The 13,482-nt window shown below is 33.6% G+C and overlaps 2 protein-coding genes across 2 annotated transcripts in view; one reads left to right on the forward strand and one right to left on the reverse strand.

The window, feature by feature from the left end:
• Positions 1-13: 13 nt before the first annotated feature.
• twisted (Protein O-mannosyl-transferase 2) lies at positions 14-5,858 on the reverse strand. Its single transcript, XM_013315717.1, has 16 exons — positions 5,717-5,858; positions 5,512-5,592; positions 5,305-5,389; positions 5,100-5,204; positions 4,769-4,877; positions 4,408-4,496; positions 4,105-4,293; positions 3,862-3,968; positions 3,510-3,702; positions 2,868-3,071; positions 2,172-2,282; positions 1,880-2,009; positions 1,572-1,720; positions 1,225-1,381; positions 824-973; positions 14-511 (listed from the first exon to the last, which is right to left on the reverse strand). The coding sequence occupies exons 1-16, from the start codon at positions 5,764-5,766 to the stop codon at positions 294-296; spliced, it is 2,127 nt and encodes a 708-aa protein (XP_013171171.1). The 5' UTR covers positions 5,767-5,858; the 3' UTR covers positions 14-293.
• A 364-nt stretch (positions 5,859-6,222) lies between these two features.
• LOC106120164 (uncharacterized) overlaps positions 6,223-13,482 on the forward strand; it is a 16,595-nt gene continuing 9,335 nt past the window's right edge. Inside the window, exons 1-4 of the mRNA XM_013315404.1 lie at positions 6,223-6,509; positions 6,745-7,020; positions 11,535-11,732; positions 12,073-13,297. Of these exons, the coding sequence (XP_013170858.1) occupies positions 6,336-6,509; positions 6,745-7,020; positions 11,535-11,732; positions 12,073-13,297 (1,873 nt within the window). The 5' untranslated portion in view covers positions 6,223-6,335. The remainder of the gene's footprint in view (positions 6,510-6,744; positions 7,021-11,534; positions 11,733-12,072; positions 13,298-13,482) is intronic.

The raw sequence follows: 13,482 nt of genomic DNA on the forward strand, positions 1-13,482 counted from the left end.
CACGTACAAAATACTATAACAAAACCATGAATTCATTTGTTAAAACATCAGTACAAAATATTCAATCTCATTTGTAATACCAGAGACATGTTTTTATGCAGATATGTTGACAGTACTTAAAACCATAGATATTTAATTTATAGATACGTAATCCAGAGTACTAAAATTATGCGAAAAAAAGTCTCCGAAGTTCTTTAGTGTTCTTATTTACAATACAAAATGCCATTTCAAAAAATCTCGATAGACGTCAAACATGTAAGAAATATAGGTCTGTGGTCAGAATGTATCTATGGTTAAAACTCCCAAGACTCGAGCCACTTTAAGCCGGACATAGTGGAGTTGGGCTCGTGCGCTAAAGGTCCGGTCATGCCGTACGCTAGTGGAGAGAACAGATAGAAGCTGTACACCGTAGTGGAGATGACGAGGCCCATCGCGCACTGGTACACGCTCCGCCCCAGCTCGGGACTCAGGTAACTCTTGATGCTACGTAACAGATATTCTGTTAATATACCTGGAATAAAAAAGTTACAATATAATTCAGGCCTGTAACTCCATTATAACAAAAAAAATATGAAAAAAAATTTTTTTTTTCTTTTTTTGCGGTACTAGCGCATTAAGTCTTCTGAAAATATTTTTTACAGTTCATTTAATTTATAATGAACTTTGTAATTACCTTGCACTTAGTCTTTGTGATATGCCTTGCCATTATGATATTCTGTACTAGGTAGGGTACACAGGGGAAGAGTTTATCTTATTGAGATTCTTATTTTTCAATTTTTAGTATATAAATAATTTTAATTATATTTTTCTAATGCTGACAAACCTGTGAGCATAGAGCTGAAGACTAGTGCAGGGAAGTAATGGTGGAAGTAGAGGACACGACCCATCGCCCAGAAGGGCACGTAGTGTAGCGCCCACCCCACGAAACTCCACCCCGCAGCGTTCAACAAACGTCCACCCACATCACCCCCATCTGTAATATACAAATTATTTTTTTAATATCAAAAAAGTGTTAAGCAAAGCCTCTTTATTTCGCTAAAATAGCGAACTGCACACTGTACTGCACTGCATCAACATCTGCAATAGGGTGAAAATAATATCTTGTAATTTAAATGTTTTTTGTAAAATTCTTTTTTCTTGTAATTTTTTTTTATTTGCAATAGAAATAAAACTTTTTAAAAATTCTCGTGAAAATTTAATTATTACTGTTGTGTCTGGTCTTACCTTGAACAGGAATGCCAAAAGCCTGTGCTCTCTTCTCTCTGATAGAATTAATGATGTAGATAAAAAAGAAAACCACCAAGAAAATAAGGTTGCTCCACCAGACTACAGGGTTGCCAAGCAAATATACTCTGTGGCCACTGCCAGAGAAAAATTGACCCTGGGGAGAAAAATATTAAAGTGAGTAACAAAAACGAATAATATTCTACATTGCGTACATTACTAATGATATTAAATATTTTTCTTTTAAATATAAAAATCCATTTTAATGACTATGTATGACGTCACAATATGGCGCGGGTTTATGCAATCTCGTTAATTTTATGTCTTGGCGTATTAAAACGTCTTACCCTGTAATTGATAGGCCACTGCCAGGGTTGTGATGTCACCTCCCCCTCCTTTGGCTTGAGACCAGAGTTGCCTTGGAACATAACTGCGTGCGATTCTATGAAACGTTCCAAGAATCCAGACGCGTACGCATCAAAACTTACCTTGGGTACTGCAAAAGAGACAATCCAATGTAAGTTGACCTCAGATTTGTTAGGTCAGTCATATAAAAGAAGGATCAGCTTAGCTTGGACAAAATCAATGAAAAACGAAGATACGATCAAAGTCAATTTTAAAAACGCATTATTAAATATTGCAATAACATACTCACAGTCATCAAACAAGTTGTCTTCAACATTCCAAAGTGCGTGCTTGTCCCTTAAGTTGGGATTACATGCCACCTCTTGTTGTTCGTAGCCCCACTTCGGCAGCTGTTTGCCAGTTGTCGTCAATACACATGTCTGTGTAAAAATACATCGTCGTAAGTATAAAAGTTCGTTTCCACTGTCGAAAAACTTATATGAAACACAAAATTTTTGCAATATGTTGTAAAACAAGTGTGACAGCAGTGGAATCTCGTACTAAAATAAATCATAGACTAAAAAGAATTGTTGGTAACTTACTTGTAAATAATGTACAAACATCAACTTGCTCCGCACAGTTTGTACTTCTTCCCCATCTTTCCCTCCGGAGATTAAAATCTTCCATACATCGTTGGCATCTCCTACACCATCCTTTGTGTAAAAAGAAAATATTAACATAATGCCTTGTTTACATTAAGCCAGTACAGTGGGACAGAAGCGCTCAAAATCAGCACTGACATACAACTGGCATAATGTAAACACTATCTGGTACCAGTGAGCCAAAACAGTCCTTACCAGGTTAACGCTACTGTCCTATTATACTGGCATAATGTAAACCAGGCATAACTTAGTATTCATTTTTATTTGTTTGCACTTGTAATACGCAAGTCCTGGGTTCGAATCGCGCCATTTATCAATATTCTTTAATCTATATCTCTATATATATATATACACATCTATATATAAAAGAAAGTCGTGTTAGTTACACTATTTATAACTCAAGAACGGCTTTACCGATATGGTTGAAAATTGATGAGGAGGTAGCTTAGAGCCAGGAGACGGACATAGGATACTATTTATTCTTTATTCTCGAATTTATGTCTTTATGGTTTTTATTTAACTTAGCGGACGAAGTCGCGGGCGACAGCTAGCATTAAATAAATTTATTTAACATGCAACAGGCAAGGAAAATATCATGATGCTACACATGTCTACGAAGAAATTCAGAAAGCTTACCTCTCCATACCCCGTGACTTGTAGGTACTTGTGTGAGAGAGGTGCTCGTTCCCGGTGCGAGTGCAGGTTGCGACCAGTGGCGGCGTGCGTGAGGCGCACCAGGTCGCCGCTACGCACTGCCACTGCGCCACCAGACACAGCTTCCCGGTCGTAGGGTTTCACCACCCACCGGTTGTTATCATCTTTATGTGTGTACGTTGTTATCTATTGTGGGTTTAACGAATTCATTCACTAACAAAACACATTACATTACTTCTTACAAGTGCGTCAATGATAGTCGCTTTCGACAGCAAGTCTTACTAATATAATAAATGCGAATGTTTAGATAGATGGACGTTTGTTTGAAGATATCTCCGGAACGGTTCAACGGATTTTGATGATATTTGTTACACATATAGAACATATTCTGAAGGAACACATAGGCTACTTAAGTTTTTTTTAATTCCACGTAGACGCAGCCGCGGGCGACACATAGATAAGTCATGAAACGCCACAAATAGTAACAAAATTTAATTTTTTATTTTAATAGTGCGTGTAACACTTTCTCTATTATCTAAAGATCTACAGTTAACACTATCAATGCCATCTCAGCCTACGAGTCCATTTCAGAACATAACATTATATCGCATTGAATGTACCAACCTGCTGCTGTCGAGCCCCCACTCCTGCGGGGTAGAGATGGTGGTGAGAGTGCAGGTAGCCGCCACCAGTCCGGTGGTTCTTGAGTGTGACGAGAGCGCCGTATGCCACCAGCCGCGGCGCACTCGCGTTGTGCAAACTGTTGCCCTCCAGACGCGCCTGGAAACCCGACGAGTAGAAACCGTCGCCGTTGCCACTACAATGATAACACAAAAACTAAGAAAAACATATTATACTCATAGTCGTTAAGGAATCCCTCAGAATTGTTTTAGAATGAAAATTCTTCAATAAGCTCCTGTCTATCTGTGTTTAGCAATATAAAGTAAAAATGTTAACCTTCAGTGTTTGTTCTTACCTTTTGCTTAGCACTGTGAGATGAATCCAGAAAAAGAACACATAAAGTACAATAGGCCAGAGAATTAATGTAAAGGTCCGTCCAATCAAATGTTTCAATGTTAAGGTCTGGAAAAAAATATACGACAATTATCACACACTTTACATTTAAATTCTTATAATAAATCTTAACACATTCAATGCCACCTAATTTAGTAGGTAAAAACTTGCAGGAGCATTTAATGTGTTAACTTTTAAAACTCACCACTGGTTTAGTTAGATCGCCTAGAATATTCCATAGATCTGCGATTGTGCGCAGACCAACAAACAACACGAGGAACAAGCCGACAAACTTAACAGACATTGTGCATGCTAGAGACCACCCCAGGAACAGTTGCCATGACAACATACGAGTGGAATATGGCGGCTGACCTGAATCTGTTAATGTTCTCACCTGATACAATAAAACAAACACTATTAGAAGACTTCTTATAATATTACTCACACACTATCATTGTTTTATTGTAAAAAAGAGTAGGCAATGATAGATTGTAACCAAAAATTTTACCTTAAAAGCTCCATAAATAGCACAGCTCATAAAAAATAGTAGAATAGGGTCTAAAAGAATATATCTGTTCAGAGTTAAATATCCAACATCTGAAAAAAAAACAGATTACCAAAATTATTTACAAAAAACATAGATTTATTTCATAGCTGTTGCCTGCGTCTTTGTCCGCACAGAATTCTACTATATTCTACATTCATGCAAAGATCCATTGAACAGTTGTTCAGGAGATACCTTCTAACAAACTATAATCCATCCATGTATACTTTCACATTTATAATATTAGTAACTTAAACTTTAAGCTCAACAAAGCTCAACAATTTACGGTTTATTTTGTTAAAATTATTATGAAACATCAACTCACCACATAACAATAGAATGGTACCAACAAATGTAGCTTCCACAGACTGTGTCATCTCCCAAATTGACAAAAAGGTTATTGGTACTGTTAACGCTCCTAATGTAGTACAAAACTAAAAGAAAAAAATTATATAATAAAAACCCTAAAAATGATTTCAAACATTTTTTGCATATAATAAGGTTACAAAGAAGCAAACCAAAATTTAAGAATCTCATTCTTCTATTTCTCTTCTTCTTCTTCTCATTCTTAGTATTAATAATAATGTTAACAATGATCACTGTTGCAAATGGATATACTCCTGGCCTATTAAGTATAAAATAATTTATGTACTTACAATTCTCATTCCTTCATATCTTGTACCATTATATTTGTCACCAGGTTTTTCAAAAGGATATTTACCATCATAGCCTGACAGTTTCCCCGAGAGTGCTATTAACATCTGGAAAATATATTCTATTATGTAGTTTTTCTTTACTGAAACTGATTCACAATTACAAGAAATTTTTCAAGTATTTGACAAAAACTATGCTCTTACTGACCTTTCCCAGTGGTGGATGAACATCAAAGAAGAATGTTCTATTTATGTACCAACTAGCCATTTTACCAAAGTGAGTCTCATCCCAACTGAAAATTAACCATAATTATAAGATATGGTAATGTAGATTTGGTAAATATTTAATTTTACTGGATAAGCCGGAACAATCTCATCAGCCACTCTCATTATATTATTCTACGAAAGAACATACCAAACATGATCTGGTTCCAATACTTTATAAAATCGGGTCAAAAAGGTAGCCGCACATATAACACCAAACAGGGTCCACCAACTGCAAATTATTAAAACTTTTAATTTAATATTTTAACTAATTCTTTACATTTGTATTTTATTTACATTAAAGAATTCAAACATCTTGGATATTAAAGTTTATCTAATAATAACTTTATCCCTACCCTTTAATACTAGAATTATTAGACACTTTCTTTTTGGTCTTTTCACACATATTTTTATCTTATTTTATTACTTATAATGAGTAAAGAGAATATAAATTCTAAACTTTCTCTATAACTAAAATAACGGTAAACACAGCAGACATTGCAATTCACAATTGTCAATGTCATTTTCAATTTGTCAAGTTGACAAACACTCAAAAAACACAGAGAAGAGTATGTGCGAATTTCGATATAAGCATATTCATTGAAAGTATGATTGCGATCAATTTGATGAAATTACTTATAGAACAGAATCTACGATGATTAGTATAACAAAATCTATGTGACTAAATTATTTTTTGTTAAATTTCTATAATTTCTTCATTAACGTGAAAAATCTTTTTTAAACAATTTAACAACGCGACTGAACGTTACATTATACTTACGTATCCCCCTTGTCCTTGGAATGATGTCATCTGTCATTATTTTTTGACACAGAGTAGAAATTTTACAATACATGAATTTATAAGATGTTTGTAAATATAAACTTCACAAAGAAATAGATTTCTCATTATTATTTACTCGGTCCTCATTCTTTAAGCAAGTATTAGCTGAGATGGTTGTGTTTTAATCTTACGTCATGAAGGCAATTATTTACGTTTTTTTAACTTTCTTTCTTCTAACGACTTGTTTGGCGGAGTTGAGTGAGGAGAGAAAAGTGCAATTTGTAACAAGTTTCGTTGATTATTTGAATAATTTACCTAATCATGCCTTCATATATGATGACGGTGTCCTATTAAACGCGCAAAAAACTGTGAGTAATCATATTAACATTTTATTTCTAATTTTTATCTAAGGTTATCAGGTCTTCAACTTAAACAACTTCTTTGTATAATATGTAATATCACGAGTGGTCTTTTAAATGCACTACCAATACTAATTAGTTAAATTTAATAAGAAGATAAATAAAATAATCAAATACTTATTATATACAAAAATGATATATATATATATAAATTATTTTTGTTAACATTCATTAATTATTCCAGGATGAAAACAACTATAATATTGAAATAAAAGTTAAAGTTACAAGTATTCATAATCTTGAAGCATTCACATATCGTACTTGTTCTGTCTCTTTGGAAGACAATGGCGGTAGTGAGATCCACATTAATGATGATTACAAATGTGAAGCACCACCTCCTTCTACCACCACAGAGTTTAATGTGGATAGTATAGTGTCTCAAGAAAAAAGCACAACAACGGAAGATGGGACAGAACATTTGCCTGTGCAACTTGATAATGAAGTGCAGAGTAATACTGCGGTGAGTTATATTTTATTTTATTTATTTATTTTTCTAAGGAAAGTATGCAATAAATGATTGTTTTTCTTCTGTCTTTTATAAAAAAAATAATTTCATAACATTTTTATAACTGCTTGATGGCATTTTTTGTCTCCTTTGGTCATTCTACCAGTTTTATAGTTCTTTACTAAGTTAGTAAGAAGATTCAAATATTTAATTCAAAAACAAAAGAGTAACTAGACTTGTTTGTAAGTATTTTTTTATTCAACACATTATTTTAAAGTCAATGTGGAGAAATAGAGCTATTTATGAACATAAATAAAAAAAATATTTGATTTATTAATTATTGTTAAATTTCAACCAATAAGCGGGAAAATAGAAGTAGTAATTATTAAAACTTAAAATATAAATGATGTCTGTACTTTTACCCTTGAGATGTGCCTCTGAGATGATATGCCATGTTAGCCATGTCATATTATTAGTTACAGTGCATTCTAATTTTACTTTTAAATGATATACAAATAAACTTTTTCTTCTTAATAGCACTATAGTCTATTTAATTATCATCATTATTGTTCATTATGTAGTTCATTAGGCTCGAGTAAATTAGTACTAATTATATCATGTTAGTAATTACCAAATGTGCAAAGCACATAAGTTTACTAATATATATGATTACTGTAGTTAAATAATAAGTTTTGTATTAATTTTGAGAAATCTTCACTCTCAAAACCACCACAGAATATTTTGTTCCTAAAATACTTCTACTAAATCTAGGTCTCTACACTGGGTAACTCTTAAAAATTATTAACAACTAACTGTCGCCCGTGACTCCGTCTGTGTGGAATTAAAAAATAAACTGAATAAGTAACCTTTGTGTCCTATGCCAAATTTCAGTAAGATCCATTGAGCCTTTCCGGAGATACCATCAAACAAATATCCATTCATCCATCAAAACATTCGCATTTATAATATAAGTAAGATATCAATTACACACATATTACATTATTACACTAGACAAAAATATAAGTAATTAATATTTAGAGCTAAACTTGACTTTAGTAATATGACATAGTGCCAATTAGCTCCATCCGGAGTAACCAATTAAAACTCTTAAATGGCTTTGACATTTTTACGATTTTATAGTCTGTGTAACATGTCTAATGAGAGGAATATGAGCTGAATGATATCAAGGACATCTCCGCATATGAGTTATTTTATCAGTGTTTGCCTATTTCTAGATAAAAGAGTGAGGGAAGAAATAGGTAATTGGTGATTTTTCGGTCCCTTCTAGTCGTATATCAGAATTATGAAATAATATTAAAGAATCATAAATCTTTTAAAACATACAGTTTGATAAATAAAATTATGTTGATTAAAATGGATTTTAACCTCTCCTTTTCGATTTCCCTGTGAACTTTACGCAAAAATTGCTCCAAAAGATTATATAATTTATTCTAGTTCGGCAACCATGGAATTCATAAAGTAAATATAGTTTACTATAGATTTAATTGGCTGTTATAATTGTTCGGTGTAACTAAACTGCTTCGATAATGTCGGACTTTTAAAATTATGAACATTGTTCGCTTACTTATTTGTAAGCGCAAACCGCGCCTAATTACGCGTGTAAGAATAAAATGATGTATTATATTTATAAAACACACATCACTCAATACAATCGGATTTGTTAGTACCAACCATATAAGGGTGCGTTTACAATCACGACAAGAATACACTAAACTTGTTGCGTCAGACCTCTCATATGACGTAATAACATACTTCTTACTAATATTATAAATGCGAATGATTGGATGGATGTTAATTCATGTTTGTTTAGATAACCCAAGAACGGCCGCACGGATTTCACTAAAATTTGACATAGATGTGGAACATAGTCTATGGAAGAATACATAGGCTACTAATTATGTTTTTTTTTAATTCCACGCGGACGGAGTCGCGACTGTTAGGACATAATAATTTGTGCTCTTTTTTATTCTATTTATAATGCTGAGTATCACCACTGATGACTAATAAAATATTTTGCTTATTTCTAATATTGTAAAGGAATATAAAAATGGTTTTTAGAGTTTAAGTGATAAGGATCTAGAAAGGGATTTAAGCACTAAGTTATTACTCGTCCACATTGTCTGGCATAAAGCTGTAACCACGCGTAAACACCGATAAATCGCTAAAATTGTCACATTTTTTTTCTTTTATGATTTTAGTACAAATGAATTATTGACCATGTTTTTAGAAGATCTTTCTTTATGTTTATTACTGTAGCTAAATCAACGCGTTCTATTATATGATGATAATAGATACATATTTTGTTTTGTTATACCGGTTTAGTGTGATCGCTGGCTTACTAAATGTGCACTTGTAACTTGTTCCTAGAAACCACGTGTATGATGTAATCATTGTTATATTTAATTCACTTATATTCCTTATGTTGATAAATCACATATCAGCTTTATAAGGAAGGAATATAATATCACAACAGTGGTAGAGCCCGTTTTAACATCTTCGCACGAATTGGCCCGGCTCGTCCGGTGAAATACCACGACCACACCGAAAACAGGCGAGAAGTGGGAGCAATTCCGCATTTCGTCTGATGAGTGTGCGTCCCGGATGCCTAATTTAGTCCTCTTTCCCATCCCACCCTTTTTCTTATAAGGAAAGGATGGGAAGTGGATTTTCCGGAGGAGACGATGCATGGAAAGGAAAGCTATTTTCTTTCTGTGCATCCTCTCCTCCGTCGATTATAGGTAGACAGACAACTCATATGCAATTGCGTATGCCTATGGGCAACGGTCACTTCGCTATTTCGGCGATTTCAGGTGGCCGCTCGCTCTTTTGCCACCTTATGACATAAAAAAAATTATCATAGGTATTTCCGGTACCTATGTATTTAAACACAAAATAAATAAGTTTCCTCAGTTCATCGTTGACTATTAATTTTTTATCTATTTATTTTGTTTTTGAGAATAATTTCTTTAGTGCGTATTTATTTTATGTGTCCATGAACTCATTATGATAACACTATGTTACAGACCTATCGTTGTGTAAATAAATCGCACTCATCTCGGTAATGACCAACTAACCTTAGTCATTTTACGAACATGCGTTAAGCATTGTGACTACAAAGTTATTCAAGTTCAGACAGATAGGATATTAACCGATAAACGATAAAAAGGCAATAAATAAAAGAAAAGACAGCTTATTATTCATTGAAGGCTACTAAGTTAGATTCTATAAACGAGTAAATCTTTGTGTTTGATGACTAGGTTAGTTACAACTGGGATCAAACTAATACAGTTATAAACGCCAGCAACAACAATATGTGTTGTGCTAATGACAGGCTTATCTGAGGGCTTAGACAAAGTTCATTCGCTCCGATTTCATAGCGCACTTTAATCATGTACGTTACTGACAATAACTTTTGTTAAGTCAAGTGACTGTCGCGCGCCAGTTTTATACAATATTGAAGTTCGCTATGGAATCGCTTCGAAGCGTATACGACCACACAGAAGACAGGTGTTAAGTGGGAGCAATAGCGCTTTTCGTCTGATGATGTGTAATTTGTGTCCTCTTCTCCTTCACGCTCTTTTCTTATAAGAAGTATTGGAAACAGAAATGAATTTGACGAAGTAGGAGAGGACTAAAAAGATGAAATTTTCTCTTCCGTCCCTACCTCCGTCGATTAGGTAAGACATCTGCAATTGCGGATGTCTGTGGGCAGCTTCGTTTGCTGGTGAATCCAAGTGGTCGCGTGCTTGTTAGCCATCGTATAACATAAATAAAATATCATAAACCCATTAAGATAACTTGAGAATCAAAATTACTATTATTTGTTTAATTATTGAAGTTATAGCAACGTCCGTCTGCACGTTTCAATTGTATGCGTTTATGAGTACATGACTACATTTGACTATGACATGCAATATAGTGTAATGTTGTTTTATTTTCTTTTTTTTATAACGATTGATTTGATATTTCCAGCCACTAACATATTTTATTTGCTCTCAAGTAGACATTTTATCAATATTCATATATTAATCAACAAAGTTTTTATTTGGACAAAGGGGTTATTAACCCATGCATTTTCATGAAGTCATGGTCAACGAGTAGCGTAATGTAATCACGAAGATATCTTCAAAAACGAAAACTTTAAAGCTTTATGATTAGTTTAATCAATATTAAATAACTAAAATAAATAAACGTGAAATAAGTTAAATAAAAAATAATGAAAAAAAAATCGAATTTCTGTAATCGCAAATAAGTATTTAGTCACACACAAACGGGAACATTTATTGAAATAGAAAAAAAAAAGTTAACGCTTTACCGCGATAGTCACGGTGGATGTGACGAATTATTTTGTCACGAAATTTACGTAATGGATAATTTAATTTATATCCTTGTTAATTTCATGGGTAAACTTTCAATATATATTTCTAAATTAAACAATATTGAATTATACGTTTTTACGTGTGAATAAATAACTGATTAAAATGTAATTACACTGTAAAATTCTTTAGGCGACATCTGGAGAACAGTTCATCGCAATACCAAGGGAAAAGCCATCTGCACCATGCATCGGATGTTCCACCTTCGTGAACCCCGGAGCTGCAGGTGTCGAGGAGTTGGCTCTACTGGGCATCCGACACCTCAACAGGCATGAGCCCGATGTCAAGCATGAGTTGAATTCTATAGTTGAAGTGGAAAGGCAGGTTCAGGTTGGTTGATAATAAACAAGCTCTTTCTCTCTCTCTATCTAGCTCGTATCCTATATGTTGATGGGGGCCATGCTTATTTTGACAAATAAACTTACTAATATAATAAATGCGAAAGTTTAGATGGATGGATGGATATTTGTTAAAAAGTAATTTGGCAAAGATATAGCACATAGTATGGAAGAACACATAAACTATTGAGGTTTTTTTTTAATTCAGTGTGAAACGGTGTCGCGGGCGACAGCTAGTGTTTACGTAGAGTAAAAATTATCAGTGTACTTTAAGTTTTTAATAGTTCATTGGCGTAAAATGGATATTTTTTTTTATTTCATATTTGTTTCAGATTGTAAACGGTGTAAGATACATTCTTACGCTAAAAGTCGATTATAATAATTGTACTATCGATGTTGCAGAGAGTTGTACAGTTGTAAAACCATGCAAAATAACTATTTTAGAAAAGCCATGGGTCAGGTTATATGATGGTTCAAAATATAGAGGGATTTTAGCTAATAATTGTACAGAAGAATGGATATTTAACGACAACGGTGAAGTAATACAGGAGGAAAATAAAGGCAGCGATATTGTAAAAGTACCAAAAGATGATCTAGATAATGAAGATGACGCACATAAATCTATTCCAGATTTTGACAAAATCGCCAACACAGGGTCTGTAGATGACATACTTAAAGCTATACATAATTCCGACGTACAAGCTCAACCGTTAACAGAGAAAACGTTATCAGAGGTCGAACTGAAAAAGTTAGAAGAACAAATTATACCTTACAATCAGTTTTCGGATACTTCAACGTTACATGACGATGAAATAACCACAAAACTTGATTCAGAAAACATTAATTCGCAGTCTATTAATAAAATTGAATCTAGAAAAAAAATTATACCAAATTCTAATTCATTTACGTTTGAAAGGGAAGACAAAAAATCTAATACCTTAAACAGTGATAAGAAAAAAGCTATCGATGATTTACTTAATTTTTTTGCATCTGTTGATTCACATTCAAATCAAGAAGAAAAGAGAAGTAAAAGAAATTTAAATTTTGTCGGTGGAAAGCTATCAAAAGACAATAATGATCCAAAGTATAAAACATTAGCGGAAGAAGCATTAGCAAAATATTTACAAATATCTAATGTGGACGAAGAATTTGAAGTATTAAAAATTGAAGATGTTACTGTCCAAGTTGTGTCTGGACAGCTAACTACAATAACATTTCAAATAGTAAAAAAACATGCACAATCTATGTCTCCACAGACATGTGTTGCACAAGTTTGGGAAAAGCCTTGGTTACAGTTCAAAGATATAAAAGTAACCTGTCAATATAATCAATCTCAAGATAAAAGACGAAAAAGACAAATACCTGGTGGTGCATTTGAGCAAAATCCGAATGACCCCAAGTATTTGGAGCTAGCTAACGAATCAATGCAAAAGTATTTAGAAACAACAGGCAATTCGAGGCCTCACAAAGTCGTCGAAGTTGAAAAAGTTACCACTCAAGTTGTTTCTGGTACGTTGACTGAGATTCATTTTAAGATTTTGCCTGCGCAAGGCACGGGTGACGTCATAAGCTGTCTTTCAAATGTGTGGGAACAAATCTGGCTTAAGAAGAAAAACATAGATGTAAATTGCCAAATTGGAGATGGTAAATGGAGATCAAAAAGGCAAGTGTTCGGTGGAAAAACCGAGCAAAATCCGAATGACCCCAAATATTTGGAGTTAGCTAATGAATCAATGCAAAAG

The sequence above is a fragment of the Papilio xuthus genome, unplaced genomic scaffold (assembly GCF_000836235.2).
Source record: "Papilio xuthus unplaced genomic scaffold, Pxut_1.1 DF826961.1, whole genome shotgun sequence".
NCBI classification, from domain to species: Eukaryota; Metazoa; Arthropoda; class Insecta; order Lepidoptera; family Papilionidae; genus Papilio; species Papilio xuthus.